At 22.4% G+C, this 23,372-nt stretch overlaps 1 protein-coding gene across 3 annotated transcripts in view; it reads right to left on the bottom strand.

Annotated features, from left to right (window-relative positions):
* Nucleotides 1-729: 729 nt before the first annotated feature.
* The window catches only part of LOC122503023 (armadillo segment polarity protein), a 38,977-nt gene continuing 16,334 nt past the window's right edge, over nucleotides 730-23,372 (bottom strand). For 2 of the 3 annotated variants that reach the window (XM_043613416.1, XM_043613417.1), the window contains exons 6-9: nucleotides 23,176-23,349; nucleotides 16,678-16,980; nucleotides 12,778-12,874; nucleotides 730-2,765 (exon numbers count right to left, since the gene is read on the bottom strand). In XM_043613416.1, the coding sequence (XP_043469351.1) occupies nucleotides 2,581-2,765; nucleotides 12,778-12,874; nucleotides 16,678-16,980; nucleotides 23,176-23,349 (759 nt within the window). In that variant the 3' untranslated portion in view covers nucleotides 730-2,580. The remainder of the gene's footprint in view (nucleotides 2,766-12,777; nucleotides 12,875-16,677; nucleotides 16,981-23,175; nucleotides 23,350-23,372) is intronic. The other variant, XM_043613418.1, reaches the window with a different exon arrangement.

Here is a 23,372-nt window from a genome sequence, read left to right as displayed (position 1 = left end):
GTAAATATTGAAAATAATTGAATTGAAGAAAAATTTTGAAAATAATTTAATTTCGAAGAAGAATTTTAGGATAAATTTTAAAAATAATTGAATATCTGCAATCTTTTTTAACTCCTCCAAAATTCTCCAAATTATATCGTACAATTTACGAACTTTTCGTACTTTTTCAAACCAATTACTTATGGACTTTAAGGACATTTTTTCCAAAAAAACTGACTTTTACGGACCGACTTCACCTCGAATTTGGAGGAAAAGTAATTCATAACAAAGTGGTCTATAATAAACTATCCACGAAGAAATTTACTTTTATCGCATAAAGATCTTAAAAAGAAGTCAGAAAATAAATATTAAATAATATAAATAACTATTGACGATTATTGTAAATTTTTTCATGAGATTTTTAAAAAGAACTTAAAAAGTCGACTTAAGGAATTTATTAATTAATTTTCAATCGACTTTACCTCATTTTATATTAGATACGTCGCACTGCGGTATTTTTGATCTTCTTTTAATTAAATATTTCTAAAAAAAATCCATACAACAATTTGTTACCCCAAATAAATGAAAATTGACAAAAATTGTTCTTGACTGAGTCAAAAGATAAACATATTTAAAAAACGTACAATAATCTTAGAACCCCGAGTAAATTTTTAATTTTTTTAATTCTTTTTTTTTAAATTTTTATCAGATTTTTCAAGACTTGAAAGAAAGATGAAAGAATCCAGAAAATTCAATTACTTATTTACTTACTTTATTTGTATAGACAATTAAACAATACATAGTACATATGTACGAATTACGTCTCTCACTTAAATCTAACACATCGACAACGTGCGAAACGGTCGACCAATTCATAACATTAATGAATGGCTAATACCGTCGCAGCTACGATATTAGATAATAAAAATTAAGTGTTACTACCCTGTATAATGCATAATGCAGAGTTTCAATGATATCGTTATGCCTACACGTATATGATTGTATTTCATCAATATTCGAATGACATCAACGTTTCAAGGGAAGCAATGTGAAATGGATCGGGATTTCACTCGTCTTTCACTTCCTGAGAAGATGATACTTCTCATAATTAAGCAAAGCACAAAATGAATTATTATTGCACGATTACAATTTATAAAATAACAATTATAATACTTTTTTTCAGAAAGCCGTTGATTTTTTAATATTGAATAATTTTATAAATTTAATCTGAAAAATTTTTGTTTTTAAAACGAGTGCTCTTCTATTTTTTTGGGAAAATATCGGAATTTGTTTTTTAAAGAAGTCGATCAGTCAGAGTTTGAAGTCGAGATCGCAATACCAAAGTGAATTTTTTCCTACTTATGTAATACAGAACACTTTAGCCTAAGTAGTACTTCTGGTTAGTAAGGCTTATAAATGTTAGTATATCGATAATAATATATGTATAATTATAATATTGATAAAAAATTTATAAGGTATAATATATAATAATAATAATAATAATAATATAATAATAATAATAATATATGTATAATAATAATGATAATAATAATAATAAAAATAATAATTTTCAAAAGTCAAGGAGTGATTGATAAGTCCGATGGGAGTCAATCTGAGAAATACAAACAAATTAGATTTGATTCGAATCGGACAAATCAAATCAACTCCTCACTTTACATTATTTGTGCTACATACTTTCTATTATTTAAATAAATTTAAAAATTTCTGGTCGATGAATCAAAAGAAATGGTCCCTAACGCAATGTTAACTATATATATGTAAATATATATATAATCTAAAAGATCAAATTTTTCACATAGGTGCCGATAAAATTTCTACTTAAAACTTTGTCACTCGTTCGCGGTATAAAATATTTTCTTAATGACAGATCTACGCACGATTGCGATGATACTTTAAATAAAATACTGAAATGTTCGTTAAATACGAAATATAGCAGCCTTCGTATTTAGAATCTTTTCGACCCTGTCCGTTAGTTTTTTTTTTTTTGTTAAAAACTACAATATTTTTCGTGTTATATTAACTATAACGCGAGTGTATTAACAATTCAAAACTCATGTAAAAAAAGAAGGTACAAAATTGTATTCATTTGATCGCAAAGATATTGCAGGATTTACATTTCTAGAAATGCACAGCGTACAAAAGTACTTGCCATTGTACTATTCGATCCAAACAATGGCTTTGGAAACTAACTTATACTCAATCCTCTTTTTTTTCAATTATTTATCATAATATTATTTTTTTAGTCTCTAGACTACGGGATTGGTATTGAATAAGCGAGTATAGATCGCTATGGAGCAGTCGTGTTACCTATCTCTGCTCAAAAGAAATTGTTTCTTTAATCTAAAAATTCATTCATTCAACAACAGTGCAAAGAAACTACTACTGTTGAGAATTTCATGCGGATTCGTAAAAACTACTTTTTTTATATAATAAAAAATTGAAAGAATATAAGGCGCGGTTTGAAGTAAAAACAGAATCGCACTTAAAAAAAAGACCATTGATAATAAAATGGTCAACTAAAATTTCGAGACAAATCCACAGAGTGTCCTTCCTCCTACATAGAGAGAGAATGGTTGGTTTTTAAAGATCAGTGTCATACCAGGCTGCTACCTGGTTGTTATCTTGAGGTGGTGCTGGAAGCTCTTCAAGATGATCGAAACTTAGATCACCTTCTGGTGCCACATCCATAGTGTCCATCGCACCATAAGTAGAACCGCCGCCTATCTCTAATCCTTGCATTGAATCTATTGGTATCTGGTCATAACCTGAAGAAAGAATACAATGTTATTTATCATTTTCAAATTTAATACGTATGTCGATGTTTTGAGAGAGAACTCAATTTTTTTTCTTATTCCTTTTTAAAAATTTTAACTTGCATATAAATAGTTTCCAAAAAGTCTGTTTACTTTTTTCAAAAATAAAAATTTTAAAGAGAGGCCCACCTTTAACTTTGACCCCTCTAAATTTTAACTATCAAAGAAGTTTCTATTTGTTCTCTTCCTCCCTTTTTTAAAAAAAAGAAGAGAAGTCAGAGAGAGGATTTAGAGAATTCCCTGACTTTTCCAAGTTTTCCAGGTTAAAAAATAGAATTTTTAGAGGTTTCAAACTTCGAACTCGATAATTAATTTTAAAAAAGTAGCAAAAAGTAGCTTTCAAACTAAAAAAGTAGTGAAAAAGTAACTATCGAAAAATTAAACTTATGACCAAAAAAACTCGTTATAGACACTTCACAAAAATGACAAAAATTCCATTCCATATTTTTTATTTTCCTGACTTTTTCCTAATTTTCATGAAAAATATTTACTTCTTTCTTATCCTGCTAATAAATTCAATTCCTGCAACGAATTTTATTATTCATTGAAGAATTCAAATATTTATAAAAATAACTTAATTCCTGCAAAGAATTTTATAAAAATTTTTAAATAATTGATTTCTTTCTATTAATTTTATGCAAATTCTAATTTAAATACATAATTGAATTCCTCAGAAATTTTTATTATTCATGAAAAGAATTTAATTCTTAGGAAGATTCTTACAAAAAAAATTTAAATAATTGAATTCTATTTGGAAATTTTATGAAAATAGTAGATATTTAAAATCATTGTATTGCAAAACGTTTTTAAAAATAATTACATTTTTCAAAGAATTCTATTAAAATTTTTAAGAATAATTAAATGTCTGTGTGGCATTTTATTAAATTTTTTTTGAAAATAATTGAATTCCTAAAAAGCATTTTATTATTTACGAAAATAATTGAATTCTTGCGAATAACTTTATTAGAATTTTTTAAAATAATTGAATTTCCAAGAAAAAATTTCTTACTTTTAAAAATAATTGAATTAATTAATTTAAAATATTATTAAAAAATAATTGAAATTCTTCGATGAGTTTAATTATTTATGAAAATAATTGAATTCTTGCTTAGACATTTATCAAATTTTTTTTTCAAAAATTGAATTTCCATGAAAAATGTTGTAAAAAGTAATTGAAAGTAATTGAATTATTGTGAAGAATTGTATAAAAATTTTGTTTAATAATTGATTTTTTCGCAATGTATGTCATTTTTTTAAAATTGACATTCTAAATTAATTGAATTCTTGTGCAATAAGACAAAATAATACGACAAAAAAAAATTAAATTTTACAGAATTGTTAGTTAAAAGTATGAAAAATTCAAATTTTCAAATATTTGAATTTGAAATGTTCGTAAAATTCAATTATTTCTAAAAATTCACTCTACAATTCTTGTAACAGTCAATTATTACCTATCTAAAATTTTTACTAAAATTCAATTTTTAATAAATTTTTATTAAAAAATTCTACGAGAATTTAATTATTAATGTACAAAAATAAATAATTTATTGAATTTAATTGAATGTTTCTTAAAATTAAATTCTCATGAAGAATTTTATCAACGAATTTGTAAATAATTAAAGTCAATTCGACGAATTTTAATAAAATCTTTGAGAATAATTAAATTTTTTGAGGAATCCGATTAAAATTGTATTGAAAATAATTGAAATTCTGCAATTTCTGAAAAGAATTTTATTAGTTACAAAAATAATTGAATTCCTGTCAAAAATTTATTTTTTTTTTAAATAATTGAATTATTGAGAAAAAATTTGTAAATAATTGAATTTTTGTGAAAATAATTGAATTCCTGTCAAAAATTTATTTCTTATGAAAATAATGAAATTTTATTAATTTTTTTAAAAATAGTAGCCATTAAAAATCATTGAATTGAGGAAAATTCTTAAAAATAATTGAAACTTTGCCAAGAATTTTCGAAAAATTTTTAATATAATTGTATTTCTGCAATCATTTGAAACTTCTTTAAAATTAAATTTTTTTAGGGTTTTTAACCCGGCGAGTATGTGGCGGGAAACTGTTACACCGACTATGTGGTGGGCATGACATGCCCAAAATGTAAAATTGCTTATAAATGTTACATATAGCTATATTAAGTTAATTTCTGGTATTATATTATAAAAAGGCATGTAATAAAATATATTTTCTTAATTATTTATTTATTTATAAAGATAAAATCAACTCTTTGTCATAAGATTTATCATATGATTAAATAAAACAATGAAAACTTAAAACTTTTATAAAATCAAATTTGCACTTTTATAAAGGCAGGACTTTAAATATTAGTAAATGAGGAGCATAATACTGCTTTTTAGAATATATCTCAATTCAGTTGTCATTAATTTAGTAGAAATTAGGAAAAAAAAATTCGCCAAAAATATGCAAAATTGACGTTTACGTCCAAGTAATTTAAAATATAATTTACATAACACTATCACCATACCATCATCTTCTCTTATGAACCCATAACTTCAGCTACTCGAAGTTTCAAAACGTTACAGTGGAAATTTTAGGATTTAAAAGGATGTAAGTAAATGTGGGGCATGACATGCCCAACCACATACTCGCCGGGTTAACAAAAATTCTTCGCACAAATTCAATTATTTTGAGTAATTTATTAAATATGTATAAAAAATTTAACTAATTTCATTCGACGAATTTTGATAAAATTTTTAAGAATAATTACATTTTTCGAGGAATTCGATTAAAATTATATTTTACAAGTAATTGAAATTCTGCGATCAGTTGAGTTATTTATGAAAAATTCTCAAAATTATTGAAAATAATTGAATTTCGGAGAAAAATTTTACTATTTTTAAAAATATTTGAAATTTTTACAGGAAAATTAAAAATTTTTTGAACATAATTGAATTTTTGCGAAGAATTTTCTTACTTTTGAAAATAATTGAATTTCCGCAATAATTTATAACTTCTCCAAAATTGAATTTTGCTTTTAGTGTTTTTAACTAAAATTCTTCTATAAATCCATTATTTTTAATAATCAATTAAATTGTATTAAAAAATTTAACTATAATTTCAAAAGAATTAGAATTATTAACATTTTTCAAAAATCTGAGTTCCTTAAAATTTCTAATTAAATTCATACAAGATTTAAATTTTCTAAAATTTCAAATTAAAACTTTTTGAAGTTGATCTATTTATGAAAATTTCCATGTTGCGTGGCAACTCTGTTTAACCATAAAATGCATAGGATGGTCAAGAAATTAAAAATTTAATTTTTGAAGATGTAATTTTTATTTCCTTCTTTTATTTTTGTATTTGCAAAAATATGCAACGGATGCAAAAATAAAAATCCTAACCATTTCAAAAATTAAAATTTCAAATCTTTGGCCATCCAGTGTTTTTGGGTTGAAAATGACGCAAGAAGAAAAATACAACCTTCTTTGATAATTAAAAATTAAAGAGGTCAAAGTTAAGGGTGGTGGCTTCCCTCAATTTTTTTCATCACTACAAAAATAGTATTTCGCTTAGAGTCAAAATGTCTTTTTCAAAATATACCTATTTAAATTTCATTTTTTAATAAAAATAAATAAATTCAACGTCGTCTAATATTAGACATTCGAAAAAGCGAAAAAGGTTTTAGATTTAATTTTCTCAATCAATTATTTCGCTTCTTAGTTTCCTTATTTAAATCGCAAATTAATTTATAATAATCCATTATGCATTTAATTCAATACATTAAATTAATTTCAATTTAATTAATTTATTAGGAAAATTTGAAAACTGATATACATTTTAAAAAATAGTGCTTGGTTTCAACCCCGAGGTTTCAACAAAATCAAATTAAATACTCAAAGTAGAATTCTGTGGCTTTTCAAAATATTGATCTTCAATTACATAAAGCTCATAAATCTAGCCGGAACTTTGCATTTTAATAGATAATCAGTAATAGACTTTTAGGAAATCGTTTTTCTTCATTTTCTAATTATCAACAGACTAGCCAATTTTGCGCGCGAAATGCAGTGCTCCATTCATTACTATTATGCAAATTATAACATTTTTTATTTTTATATTCAAATATCAACTTTAAATTTTTGAATAATTTCAGATTCAGTATTAACAATAATTAAATTTAGTAAAAAAAAGCTTTAAAATATTTAATTATTTTAAAGCTTTCTTTTTACTAAATTTAATTATTGTTAAATAATTTTTAATTTTTTTAATTGTTAAATAATTTTTAAAAAAATTTTTTAAAAAGAAATTTAAAAAAAAAATAATTTTTACTAAATTCGTGTTGTCAAATACAAACGTTCCAACAAACAAAATAAGTTTGGGGTACTTCATAACCCCAACAATAGATTAACGTATGAACCAGCTACGTAAGAAAGTCTAGGTTTTAGTTTTAATTAATGTTAAATTAATTAATGTTAGTTTTAATTAATTTTTTTAATGTCATAAATTTTAAAAATTTTAAAATGATTTTGTTGTCAACTAGTGATTAAATGCCAGAAAACTAACAATTTATATGCAAATAAAAACAATTTTTTTCATCACAAATATTTATATAAAAAAAAATTCAATTTACAGACGAAGATAAGTATGAAAGAGAAAATTTAATCGTGTTGTGCAATTAAAAAAAAGCATGTGTGATATCCTGAATAATAGAAGAAAAGAGAGACGGAAAAAAATGACCATCAAGCATGCAAAAGTAAACTGGGTTAACACACAAGCATTTAACATGGAATAAACAAAATGCAGGATGACATTCCACGTAAGTATTAAATTTCACCTATGTTACTGCGAGATTTTCGTGACAGATGTATGTACTTAAATTTAAGTCCAAGGGTTAAGCTGCTGTTAAAATAACAAAGAGTTAAGAATTTTATGTTTTTAAATAATCTCTCTATATATATATATAAATACAATGTTAAATCTATGTGCATAGAATTGAGGAGGATTGTAGTCTGGTTACCAAAGTCTAGATTGAAAATAAATCAATATTTTCCGTGCATTTGTGTTAGTCTCAAGTCAATTATTAGAAGAGAGAAAATTGTACATTAATGTTTTATCTTAAATACAGATTTAAAAAAAAATTTTCGCCAGTAACATAAAAAAGTGTTTTTTCTGTACCTTTCTTCGGAGCGCGTCACATATATATTTTCATTTTTTTTTAAAGTTTCATTTTTTCATATCAATGGCGAAAAAATAACGTATACGGATGATGACTCAATAATTGCTGCATAAAATAATTATTATAGTATTTTTTTGAGAGGAACTCGATGGTTATAAAATAAAATCGGTCAGAACATATTTGTGCTTTTTCTGAATTTTTATTTTTCCTAAAAATTGTGAAGCATTGTTTTGAAAAAATCAACGAATTTTATTATTCATGAAACAATTTCAATATTTATAAGAATACTTTAATTCTTGTCAAGAATTATATAAAAATTTTTAAATAATTGATTTCTTTCGACTAATTTTATGTAAATTCTAATTCAAATAATTGAATTCTTTAGAAATTTTTATTATTCATAAAAAGAATTGAATTCTTCTGAAGATTTTTACAAAAATTCTTGTAAATAATTGAATTCTGTTTGGAAATTTTATGAAAAAAATAGATATTAAAAATAATTGGATTGCGTAAAGTTTTTAAAAATTATTAAATTTTACAAAGAATTATATTAAAATTGTTGAGAATAATTGAATGTCTGTGTGGCATTTTATTAATTTTTTTTGAAAATAATTGAATTCCTAAAAAGCATTTTATTATTTATGAAAATAATTGAATTCTTGCGAATAACTTTATTAGAATTTTTTAAAATAATTGAATTTCCAAGAAAAAATTTCTTACTGTTTTTAAAAATAATTGAATTAATTAATTTAAAATATTATTAAAAAATAATTGAAATTCTTCGATGAGTTTAATTATTTATGAAAATAATTGAATTCTTGCTTAGACATTTATCAACATTTTTTTTCAAAAATTGAATTTCCACGAACAATGTTGTAAAAAGTAATTGAAAGTAATTGAATTATTGTGAAGAATTGTATAAAAATTTTGTTAAATAATTGATTTTTTCGCAATGTATGTCATTTTTTTAAAAATGACATTTTAAATTAATTGAATTCTTGTGCAATAAGACAAAAAAAAATAAATTTTACAGAATTGTTAGTTAAAAGTATGAAAAATTCAAATTTTTTAATTTTTGAATTTAAAATGTTCGTAAAATTCAATTATTTCTAAAAATTTACTCTACAATTTTTGTAATAGTCAATTATTATCTAAAATTTTTACTAAAATTCAATTTTTAATAAATTTCTATTAAAAAATTTTACGAGAATTCAATTATTTATATACAAAAATAAATAATTTATTGAATTTAATTGAATGTTTCTTAAAATTAAATTCTTATGAAAAATTTTATCAACGAATTTTTAAATAATTAAAGTCAATTCGAGCATTTTATTATTTACGAAAATAATTGAATTCTTGCGAATGATTTTATTAGAATTGTGTAAAATAATTGAAATTACAAGAAGAAATTTATTACTTTTAAAAATAATTGAATTCTTGTGATGAATATTGTTATTTTTATTTTTTAAAAATAATTGAATTTTCGGGAATAATTTTGTTATTTATCGACATAATTGAATTCTTTCGAGGGAGAATATTATTAAAAGCTAAAAGAATAATTAAATTATTTCAAAAGGATTTAATTAAAATTGTATTTAAAATAAATTATTTTTTCGAGGAATTGAAATTGAATTTTTAATTTTCAAATTTAAAATTTGAATTTTATTATTATGAAAATAATTGAATTAGGTATTCAATTATTTTCATAAATAAAAAAATTCGTATCAAGTTTTCAATTATTTTCATAAATAAAAAAATTCGTATCAAGTTTTCAATTATTTTTAATACAATTTTACAGGAATAGCTCGAAAAATGTAGTGCGATTCCATGGGAGATTTTAGTTTTTTCGGAGTAAGTAAACCAATTGTAATGAAATTTTGGAATTTAAATCTACACATAAAAAGACATATTTCCACCAAATATTACGTCAAAATATTCAGTAGTTTTTGAGATGTCAAAATTTTGGAAAAATTTTGAAATCGTTATATCTTCTTTCCATCTTAACCAAATCACTTAATTTTTTTTTGGAGAAAATTCAGCATAAAAAAACGAAAAAGTTTTTTATATTATGTTTATACAAAATTTTTATAAACAAAAAAGTTATTAAATAATAATTGAATAACTTTTGAATAGCTTCACGGAATTGAATGAAATAAACACTAAAATAATCTTACCTTTGATTTCTATAAGATTCTGAAAAAAATACCTGGCAACGAGATTGTCTTCATATAATATTTTTAATATTTTTGTTCACTTTTGAGAGTAAACATTAGAAGTTTCTGCTACTTTACGTGCAAATTCAGGTGCGCGCGCAGACATCTCTCTCTGAAACCGGAAATTCGGAGATGATTAGAAAGAGAGGTCTGCGCGCGCACAAGAATTTGCACGTAAAGTAGCAGAAACTTCTAATGTTTACGCTCATAAGTGAACAAAAATATTAAAAATATTATATGAAGACAATCTCGTTGCCAGATATTTTTTTCGGAATCTTAAAGAAATCAAAGGTAAGATTATTTTAGTGTTTATTTCATTCAATTCCGTGAAGCTATTAAAAAGTTATTCAATTATTATTTAATAACTTTTTTGTTTATAAAAATTTTGTATAAACATAATATAAAAAACTTTTTCGTTTTTTTATGCTGAATTTTCTCCAAAAAAAAATTAAGTGATTTGGTTAAGATGGAAAGAAGATATAACGATTTCAAAATTTTTCCAAAATTTTGACATCTCAAAAACTACTGAATATTTTGACGTAATATTTGGTGGAAATATGTCTTTTTATGTGTAGATTTAAATTCCAAAATTTCATTGCAATTGGTTTACTTACTCCGAAAAAACTAAAATCTCCCATGGAATCGCACTGTAATAATTTTTAAAATTTAATTTCAATTCCGGGGAAAAATAAATTATTTAAAAAAATCATTTTTTTAAAATTCTTTCGAAAAACTGAATTATTTACAAAAATATTAGAATTTTCCACAAGTATTAGTTTATTTTCAAATATATTAATAAAATTTTTCGGAAGAAAACAATTATTTTAAATACAATTTAAATTAAATTTTTTTTTGAAATAATTCAATTATTCTTTTAGATTTAAAAAAAAATTTTTTCCAAGAATTCAATTATTAAAGATAAATAAAAAAATTATTCCCAAAAATTCAATTATTTTGAGGCATTTAATAAAATTCTTTTCTAAATTTAATTATATTTCATAAATAACAATATTTATCGCAAGAATTCAATTATTGTCAAAAATTTTAATTGAATTCTTTGTAAAATTTAATTATTTTTATAAACATTTCGCAATTCAATGATTTTCAATATCTACTATTTTCATAAAATTTCCAAACAGAATTCAATTATTTAAAATTTTTTTGTAAATTCTTTGTAAGAATTCAATTTTTTTCATGAGTAAGAAAAATTTCTCAATAATTCAATTATTTAATTATTTAAAACAATGTTTATAAAATTCTTATAAAGAATATTCAATTATTTTCAAAAATTACAAAATTTTATTAAAATGTTTAAAAAGAATTGAATTTTTATGAAAAATTTTGTTATTTTTGAAAATAATTGAATTCTTTGTAAGAATATTATAAACATTGTTTTGAATAATTAATTTTTTCGAAATATAATAAATAGGTATTATGAAAATTTTATTTTAAATAATTGAATTTTTCGATTAATTAATTAAAAATAGTATTAAAAATAATTGAAATTCTTCGATGAGTTTTATTATTTATGAAAATAATTGAATTCTTGCTTAGAATTTTGTCAACATTTTTTTTTAAAAATCGAATTTCCATGAAAAATATTATTAGTAAAAATAATTAAATTATTTAGAAGAATTGTATGACAATTTTGTTAAATAATTGATTTTTTCGTAATTTTTTTGGAACTGCTATTCTAAATTAATTGAATTATGGATGAATTTCATCAATTTTGTTTTCAATAATTCAATTCTTTTGCGAAATTTTATGAAAAAACTAGATATTGGAAATAATTGAATTTCGAATATTATTTGAAAATAATTGAATCGTTTTGAAGAATTTGTTTATAATTTTTAAGAATGGTTTTTTGATTTCTAGTATAAGCGAATTAAAAGTAGTGGAAATTCTCAAAAAAAAGGAGAAATAGTAGCTTTTTGTGGCTGAAATCTAAAAAAGTATCCAAATAGTAGCATAACGCTAAAAAAATAGTAAATAGTAGATTTTAGTAGATGAGTACGAAGCCAATTTTATGACCATTGAATTTCTCTAAAAAAATTACTATAAAAAGAATTTTATGGAAGATTTAAGGGCATTTGAACCATGATGACGTCACAGATTTAAAACTAATGCTTTGCACAAACTGTGACGTCATCAAGGTTCAAATCCCCTTAAATCAGTTTCTTGACAAAGTTAAAAATTTAGACGAACCCTCCACTTAAAACTATTTTAAAAAAATCGATTATAAATGTCGTAAAATCATTAAAACTTGATTAGAATTTTATTTTTAAAATAAAGTCAAAAATCTACGTACACTATAGATTCAAGAAATGAAGTATCAATTTGAATTGTTATGATTACGATACGTTTATATTTAAGTTACTAACTTTTTCTAATCTTAGTACTTTGTGTATAAATAATAAATATACACCGCTCATATATTTCTCATCAATTAAAGAATTTAAAAACAATTTCATGTAAGTTAAAAATTTGAAAAATTATTATGACTATTGAAAAATTGTTAACCTAATTTATTGAAAAGTCTAACAACAATAATAATTATGTGAGAGATGAAGCAAGTAGGGAATTTTCGAAAGAATTTTTTTACCTTGTTGTTGATAGTTTCGTCCGCCATGACTGCTGTGAACACTTGGAGGTCCTTGTCCATACATACCGTCATACGGTTGATCAGGTCCAAGAATGTCCTAGAGAGTAGGTATAGCAAAGGTCAACACAAAATTTATTAACTACAAGCGTGTCGTGATACCTTGGATCGCTGTAGGAAGCTCAGTGGTGTCAATTAACTAGTGAAAAACTGATTAACTCACTACTACATTGAACGTTAACTATGTTTTTCTCATTTCAAAAATTAATAAAAATCGAGTTTTCACATATATGACAAAATATATATAAATGTATATATCATTTTAAAGAGCATTCTCATGCAGGTAAGAAACATAATTTTATAAATTCTCTATTTCTAGAAAGTTGGTTCATCAGGCACAACAATTATTAGTATTTACAGAATGAAAAATATCCACTGTATTTTTTCGTTTTAATTTAAACTATTTTTTCAATAGTTTAATTATTAAAAATAATTAATCAACTAATTTTAAACAAGAATCAATCATTCTTTTTGCACTTTTAAGAATTTTTCAATGTATTTTTTACATATTTTCTAATTCAGGATTGCCACAAAAAATTAATTTTGTTTTTCCCTGATTTTCGGACAAAATTTTGTCTTCTTCCCTGACCCTAAAAAATTATTCTGATTCACTCTAAAAATGATTCGATACTCAAAACAATGTATATTACATTTATTTACGAATTTTCTTTAATTGTAAAATTATTCGAAAACAACATTAAATTTTTTTAAAAATAAATATTGAATCATTATTATTATTCCATAGAAATTAAGATTTTCAAAGAGTGTCAAATTCAAACTTTTTTAAAATTCAACAACTGATAAGAATATTCTCATAAAACATGAAGATATCAATTACTCCGAGTCTTCGACTCGGAGTGATTGTTATCTTCATGTTTTACAATAATTTAAATTTCCATAAAATTTAAAAAAAAATTTAATTTACAAAAATTTTAATAAAATTCTTCGTAAAAATTTGAGTATTTTTACAAGTAATAACATTTTTTACATGAATTAAATTATTTTTAAAAAAAATGAATTCCTCCAAAAATATAATTATTTTCAAAAATTTTTTGAAAGAACTCAATTACATTTCACAAATAATGAAATTTTTCGCTACAATTAAAATATTTTCAAAATCTACTATTTTAAATCAATTTCTTAAAATAATTCAATTATTTTTAAAAAATGTATCAAAATTCGTTGCAAGAATTCAATTATTTTCAAAAATAATAAAATTCTTCACAGGATTTCAATTATATAAAAAAATGTAATAAAAATTCGTTGCAAGAATTCTATTATTTTCAGAAATAATAAAATTCTTTACAGGATTTCAATATTACTTAAAATAAAAATTAATAAAATTCGTTGCAAGAATTCAATTATTTTTAAAAATAATAAAATTCTTTACAGGATTTCAAAAGTATTTAAAATAAAAATTAATAAAATTTTAAGTAAATTCTCCAAAAAATGTAATTGTTTTCAAAAATTTTATTAAAATTCTTCGAAACCATTGAATTATCAATTATAATTATCAATTATTTTTAATAATTTTTGCAAAAGTTTCTTTAAAACTTTCAAGTCCATTTATTTACAATTAAATTTTACGAAATTTCGATTATTCGGAAATTCTTCAATTAAATATTTAGAAAATAAGAACTTGAAATAATTTCAATTAAAATTTTTCAAAAAAAATAATTCTACAGAATTGTCACAGTTAAAGGTATAAAAAATTCAGGTTTTCAATGATTTCAAGTGGGAAACCTTTTCAAAACCTTTTTTAAAATTTTTTTGACGAATTTTAATAAAATTTTTAAGAATAATTACATTTTTCAAGAAATTCCATTAAAATTGTTTTTAAAAATAATTGAAATTCTGCTACGAGTGTTATTATTTATGAAAATAATTGAATCCCTGTAAAAAATGTTATTATTTATGAAAATAATTGAATTATTGAGAAGAAAATTTATAAAAAATTTGTAAATAGTTGAATTCCTGTAAAATTGTATTATTTATAAAAATAATTTAATGTTTACTTACAATTTTATCAACATGTTTTTTATAATTGAATTCTTTTGGAATATTTTATTTAAAATAATAAATATTGAAAATCTTTGAATTGTGGAAATTTTTTTTAAATAATTGGACTTTTGCCAAGATTTTTATTAAAATTTTTGAAAATAATTGAATTTTGGAGAAGAAATTTATTATTTTTAAAGATAATTGAAATTTTGACGAGAACATTTTTTAATTTTTGAACATAATTGAAATTTTACCGAGAATTTTATTAAAACTTTTCAAAATAATTTAATTTTGGAGAAAAATTTTATTTTTTGTACAGATAATTGAAATTTTGATGAGATAATTAAACAATTTTGGAACATAATTCAAATTTTGCCGAGAATTTTATTAAAAATTTTGAAAATAATTGAATTTTTGAGAAGAATTTTATTATTTTTAAAGGTATAATTGAAATTTTATTAAAATTTTTGAGAATAATTTTATTATTTTAAAAGATAATATTGAAATTTTGAGGAGAAAATTTTTCAATTTTTGAACATAATTAAATTTCTGAGAAGGATTTTGTTATTTTTGGAAATAATTGAATTTCTGCAATCATTTGTAACTTTTCCAAAATTCAATTTTTTTCCAGTACTTTTAATAAAAATCCCTGACTTTTCCTTCATTTCTCTGACTAATTCTACTTTCCCTGCGTTTTCCCTAAAATCCCTGATTTCCCTGACCCTGTGGCAACCCTGTAGTTGCTAAAAGAGTGAAATTTTTCAATTTTTTAGAAAATTAGTCCGCAACGACTTTATTTAAAATATAAATAAAAAAATAATAAACCCACTTAAATATGAAACTCGAAATTAAAAGTTTACATTCACTATTATTTATCCCTCGTTTTCATTTACCCCAAATGATAGGTACTATAAAATTTAAATGTAAATGTACATTTTATAGGAAAGAAGTCAAACATATTTTGACTTTTTTGTTAATTCTAGAAGCTTGAAATTTGCAATACCCTCCCCTCGTTTTTTTAAGAACACTCTAGTCATAAAGTAGTTAAATATATAACAGACACTACTGAAAAATTTACTTTATGTTTCAAGAAGGATTAACCACTGTTAAATTATCAGCTACAGAAATTTTAAAAAATTAAGAAGATAATTTAAAAGTTCTCGAAATTGTCTGTTAAAAAAAATAAACATAAAAGTTGTAACATTCTTGAAATATCTTAATTTCCATCATATGCTTCATGCACAAAGTCTTTTAACAGAATGACTGAAAATAAAGTTACTGAAGTGTATTTTGCACAAAAGAATTTAATGAACTTTTCAACTATTTATTAAAACTTTCCTTAGCTCTTAATTTAAGAGAATAATCGCTCTTTAAAGTTTAACTTGATTTCCAATAGCGCTTTCGTTATTCTCTTTACGACGGTAGTGCATTATTGGAAAATGGTTTGACAGAAGCGCCATTTTTATACGAAAGCGTGATTAACAAGTGAATATGTTACTTCGAGAAGAGAAACACAAACATCGCGTGATTCTTGTGAGTGCTGGTGGTTAAAAATTAGTTGTGCGTAATGAATCAAATAACAATGCAAAACAATGAAATATTTATTAGCATATATATAAAAATAATATTTATGAAAGAAAAATAATAAATTTATAAAAATAAACAGTGCTTTGAATGTTTTTTTTTAATTTCTAAAGAACACTCACTGGAATATAATTCTTTTACGATCATTCGGCAATAAATAAAATAATAAAAGCTTATTATGGATAATAAAAAGTACGTATTGTAAGAGATCTATAGAAATATTGAACTTTACTTGAAAGTAAGAGGAAATTTTCTCACCTGTAAATCAGGAGCCATTCCAAAGTCACCGCCATTCCATAAATTGGGATCTTCACGGAGCAGTGAATTAGTTAATTCCATGGAGAGTCTTTTCTTATAATCTTGCGGCTTATCTTCGGACATGCGGAATAAAACTGCCGCAGCGTATGTGGCAACGCCTTCATTTCTCGAATGAAGAAGTTCAGTTAAAGGCGCTGTTGCACCTTCCTGCTCAATCATTTCTGCACCTTCCTTATCTGCTGCCAATTCACATAATACTCCGGCTGCCACGCGCTGGATGTTTTCAATCTCATTGAACAATAACTACAAAAATTTTAAATACATTAAATTTAAATTTAATGAACATAACCACAAAATTCCCGATTTTTTCCCTCATCAAATTTAAATTTATTTGAGTTCGAACATAAATAAAAAATAAAAATAAAATAAATTTATTAATTTCATTTTATTATATTAATATTATTATATTATTAATATTAATAAATAAATTAAATAAATTAATTAAATGGGTCAGTCCATTATATTTCACCTGAAGCCGTTGCGGCCTATTTTTAAAAAAATCTCATAATTTGTAAAAATGATGTTGAATATCCATAGAATTCATTTTTGAGAATTATTTTATAAAATTTTTTGAATTTAACTTAGAATTTTAATTTTTAAGTTGAGTTGGACAGAAAAAAGGTTAGATTGACAGTTATGTAAATTTAATAAAAAAGCATGGGAATAATTTAGATAATACAAATTTCTTGATTGATATTTGTTAAAAATGAGCTAATTTACTTGTATAAATAGATTATTATGTAAACATACTCAAAATAATAGATAAAAACCGCTGCCAAGTTGTACATTTTTATAATTTTGGTGTTCATTTCATGAACACTTTGCTTCCTCATAGAAATAATAATAGATGAAATTTAACAATTACTTTTTATAAAAGGGTTAAAGATCATTAAATCTTGGTCCAAAAAGTGTGTTTTTATATATTCTATAAGATGGCAATAATAGTTAAATAATTACACATAAGTTAATAAACAAGAATGTTGAAAAAATGATATTTTCCACAATTTTTGATTTTTCAAATACCAATAATTTCATAATTTCTACCCGAATCAGGTTCAAAAATAGGTCAATCGAAGCGTTTTTTAATGCTCTTCAAGTTGGTAATAATTTTTTGAAGTTACTTTTACATAATTTAAAAAAATTTTTATAAAAGTCTTATTTTTCAAAATTTTAGATTTTTAAAAGTTTAATATCTCCGGTTAATATGGACGAAAAATGTTCAATTGGGGCTCAAAAGATGCGTCTGAAAAAACTCTACAAAACTAAATACAAAACAAAACTAAACTTCTACATTTTTAACAAAATTTTTAAAAAAGTCTTATTTTCCAAAATTTTTGATTTTTAAAAGTTTAATATCTCCGGTTAATATGGACGAAAAATGTTCAATTAGGGCTCAAAAGATGCGTGTGAAAAAACTGTACAAAACTAAAGAAAAAGATTTATAAGTGTCCTAACATTTTTTTAAGTTATGTCCAAAAAACGTTTTTTTACTAAATGAAAAATGCAAAAAAAATAGTTAAACTTCATGAATCGGGCTGAAAATACTCTCATTTTATGTCCCCCGGGGAGACCTACAATTTAAAAAAAAATTGAGGCCTTTAGCTTTTTCTCGTTCTGAGATATTGAGGCAAATGTAATGTTAGCACACACACACACACACACACACACACACACACACACACACACACACACACACACACACACACACACACACACCGGGATAAATTTTTAAAATCCGTTTTTTAGACTTCGGAGGTCAAAGTACGTCGAAATTTTTTTTTATTTATTTAGAACATTTATACGGGGAGTTCCTGTGCATATATAAAGTACTAAAGTATTAGGCATAATAAAAAAAAAATTATAAATATGTCAAAAAATGACAATCCAAAATTTTGCTAATACAAAGCTTCCTTTATGAGGAAGCAAAATTGATTTTAAAATTTACCTATGAAATGTCAAAAGTCACTACATTTTAATTACATTTTTCTAAAAAGTTTATAAATATTAAAAAATGTATTACTATTTAATGTAAAGTATTTTCAATGTACTTTCATAATATGTGCTAACATTTTAATTTTATAATATAGAAATAGGAAAAATTTTACCTTTAATATTGAGTGTTTCATGATTTTCCGTGATTTTAATTACTTATTTCTTCTCAGGTGCAAGAATAAAAAATCCAATTTTTGTCTTAAAATTTAATTTTGAACTTCTTTTCCATTCTATTAAATTTTGGTGATGGAGAACGAGCTACTTTTCAGTTTAAATTTAGTTTAAAAAATCTACTGAAAAAACGAATTTGTTGGTTAAAATGCAAGTAGATTTTTGCATGACTATTGAGATAGCCAACTTCAGTCTTATAAAATTAACTGCATTTTAACCAACAAACTCGCTTTTTCAGTAGATTCTTTAAACTAAATTTAAACTGAAAAGTAGCTCGTTCTCCATCACCAAAATTTAATAGAATGGAAAAGAAGTTCAAACTTAAATATTAAGACAAAAATTGGATTTTTTAGTCTTGCACCTGAGAAGAAATAAGTGATTAAAATCACTGAAAATCATGAAACACTCAATATTAAAGGTAAAATTTTTCATATTTCTGTATTATAAAATTAAAAAGTTAGCACATATTATGAAAGTACATTGAAAATACTTTACATTAAATAGAAATAAATTTTTTTATATTTATAAACTTTTTAGAAAAATGTAATTAAAATGTAGTGACTTTTGACATTTCATAGTTAAGTTTTAAAATCAATTTTTATCTATTATTTTGAGTATGTTTACATAATAATCTATTTATACAAGTAAATTAGCTCATTTTTAACAAATATCAATCAAGAAATTTGTATTATCTAAATTATTTCCATGCTTTTTTATTAAATTTACATAACTGTCAATCTAACCTTTTTTCTGTCCAACTCAACTTAAAAATTAAAATTCTAAGTTAAATTCAAAAAATTTTATAAAATAATTCTCAAAAATGAATTCTATGGATATTAAACATCATTTTTACAAATTATGAGATTTTTTTAAAAATAGGCCGCAACGGCTTCAGGTGAAATATAATGGACTGACCCAAATAATAAAAAAATAATTTTAAACTACAAATGGCTTCAAAAATTTTTATTAGAGTTTTTATAAATAATTAAATTCTTTTGACGAGTTTCTTTAAATTTTTTAAAATGTTTTTTTTTAATCATTTTAATTAAAAATTTGAAAAATAATTGAATTAAACAAAGAATTTTTACAATTTTTTAAAATAATCTTGTCTCTTTATAATTATAATTGAAAATTTGATAATTCAATTTTATTAAAATTATATTGAAAATAATTGAATTTCTGCAAAGAATTTTACTATTTATAAAAGTAATTGAATCCTCCCAAAGAATGTTATTACATATTTATGAAAATAATTCAATTCTTGCGAAGAATTTTTACAATTTTTAACTAAACTTTATCTCTAAATCAATTATTTTAGATAATTTTAAAAATAATTTAAAATTCTTCGAGAATTTAAAAATATTTAAATAAAAAAATTCAATTATTTATAATAATTGTAACTGTCCACGTTTTTTCCTTAAGTTATTAGGTAAGAATTTCTTTATTATAATTTTTCGAAAATATTATTTTCAAAAAATTTTAATAAAGAAATTCTTACAATTAATTTTATAAAAATATTTCTAAATAATTTTTGAAAGATAATAGTTTTTTAATTATATACAATTGAAAAATTTCCAAACAATTGAAATTTTCTAAAATCTTTTAAAAATAATTAAATTTTTGAAAAATATAAATAAAAATGTTCGATAATTAAATCTTAAAAAATTATGAAGAAACAATTCTAAGAATTAGTTTTTAAAAATATTTTAATGTAATTTTTCGAACATAATTGAATTTTAATAAAAAAATTTGAACATGAATTTTTTCTCCAAAATGTTAAAAATTATTGTTTTTGTATTTGAATTTTCGGAAATTTGTAATTAAAAATGCTGAAAATATTGAACTTTAAAAAATTAGAAGCTAATTTTCATTAATTTTCATTTATAAATTTACATTTAAAGATTTTTCATTAAAATTTTTGATAATTCAATTATTATTTTCAAAAATTGTAACAAAATACTTGAAAGAAGTTATTATTATCAATTAAATTGTGATGAGGAAATAGAAATTATGCAAACTTCTTTTTATTATTATTATTTTGTTTGGATTTGCAATTTTTCTTTTTATTAATTTTAAAAAAAATGGATGTTTTGTTAAAAAATGGTGATTGAGAAATATAAATGGTCCAAATTTATTCTTTTTTTAATAAAAAAAAAATAGAATTTACTATCAAAATTGTGACTTTGAGATAGAAATTATGGAAATTTTTTATTGAAAATAAAATTGAGAATTTTTAAAAGATTTTCATAAAATGAAGGAAAAAAGTCGACTTGTCAATCACATTTCTTTTACAACATTTTTAGTTTCTTTTGATTGACAAGTCGAAGTTTTTCCTTCATTTTATAAAAATCTTTTAAAAATTTTCGATTTTCATTTTCAATAAAAAATTGTGATTGACAAATCGAATTTATAATTTTTTTCCCTTTGTTTATTAAAAAAAACTTGGAGTTTTGTTTAAAAAAATCAAAAGAAGAAATAGAAATGGTGAAAATTATTTTTTTTCCAAAAGAGCTTATAATTTTGTGAATAATATTGTTATTAAAAAACAGAAAATAGGCAAAATATTTTCCATTTTTTAATAATAATTTTTTAAACAATTTTCTAATATTTTTTTTATAAATAAAAACAATAAATAGTTTTAAATTAATAAACAATTTTTTCAATTAATTAAAAAGTAACAAATAAAATAAAAAAATATAATTATAATCTATCAAAGCGTATAAAAAAATCATAAATATAAATGACTCACTTCAGGTGTGGACAAAATGAGTAAATGTATAAAAGAAGAATATGAAGATTCTCAAGAATCTTAAAAAACTTAACACGGAGAGAAAATAAATATTACATTTTGTAAAAGTATTTTACAATTTGTGGAACAAAATGCGACAAAGTGAAATTTTTATTTAAAAAAATACTAAACTTAAAAAAAACTTACCTGAAATTTAGTATAGTTATATCAAATATCAAGAATGTTAATTAAATTTTAATATAAATTTACTAAATTTCATATAATTTCTTTTGAAGTGCAGTACTTTTTATATCAAAATTTCGCTTTGTCGCATTTTTTCCTCAATTTGTAAAATACTTTTAAAAAATTAAATATTTATTCTCTCTCCTTGTATAAAATTATTTTTAATTATTAATAATATTATTAATAACAATACTATTATTATTAATATTATTATTCTTATTATTTATAATATTGTCATTCCAAAAAAAAATCATCTAAATCAAGTTGCACGATTTTTAAAAAAGTCTCTGATATTTATAAACATTGTTTTATGGTTTATTTAAATAGCTAAAGTTTTATTATTATTTTTTAAATAAGTAGAAGTACGAATTAGGCGAAGGAAGAGATTTTATGAGTTATTTCTCTTTGACAGAAAAAGATGTGTAAAATTTAAACAAAGATATTCTTAAGTTCCTTTCAAGGACAGAGGATGAAAGCAAACGTTACCTGAATAAGAAAAACGTTACCTGACTCTCTTTAGAGGGATATCAAAAGAAATTCCACGTTTTTCTCATAGCACCTGAGTCTTGAAGCCGGCCCTCATTGACGCAGTTCATATTTTTCAAGTAATTCAATATATTTATGTATATTAGATTTCTTTTTAAATTTTTCAAAATTACTGTACAAGTGTACAATTGAAGAAAAATATTACATTTTTAATAAAACTACTTTTTTGGTTTCATTTCAGTGTTTTACTTTAAAACTTAATGAACAATTTGAATTTTTTAAAAACAATTTCAATAGCAATTTATTAGAATTCTCTTTTTATTATTTATTTATTTTATTTATTTTATTTATTTTATTTATTTTATTTATTTTATTTATTTTATTTATTTTATTTATTTTATTTATTTTATTTATTTTATATTTATTTTATTTATTTGAATGAAGTTATTATTCAAGTTATTAAATTTATTAAATTAAATTTGCACTTTAGAATATCTGCGTGAAAGATTACCAACAGATGCAAAATTTTCGCTAATTTAAAATTCGATTTATATTCTTGGAAAAATAATTTTAAACGTGAGAGTGTTTTATTGCCACTTTCTATCCTATTTTTTTTTTTTTTTGATAAAAAAGTTACGTAACTCTATTTATAGATGATTATTTTTGGAATGGCTATATATGATTTAAAATGTACAATCTTCGTTGTTTTACTCAACTATAGATAACTTGTATCGATTGTAACTATTCGTGAGAAAAACTAAAATGAAAATTTAAATTTTAGAGAAAAAAAAGTCTAGTAGATTTGAAAATTTGTTTACCTGAACAAATATTGGAATGACAGTTTGAGATCGAATAACACTTCTATTGTGTGATTCTCTAGCAAGAATGTGAAGAGCTCCGACAGTTCCTTCAACAATTTCCTCCATTCTTACCCCATCGGCGTAGGCTCCAGGTGTCGATTGACTTCCAGCACTAGCTACAGATGATCGTTGCTGAAAGAAAAAAACAAATTTTT

The sequence above is a fragment of the Leptopilina heterotoma genome, unplaced genomic scaffold (genome assembly GCF_015476425.1).
Source record: "Leptopilina heterotoma isolate Lh14 unplaced genomic scaffold, ASM1547642v1 Lhet_24, whole genome shotgun sequence".
NCBI lineage: Eukaryota > Metazoa > Arthropoda > Insecta > Hymenoptera > Figitidae > Leptopilina > Leptopilina heterotoma.
Note: the sequence above shows the minus strand (reverse complement) of the source record. Positions and strands in the feature narration are given on the sequence as shown.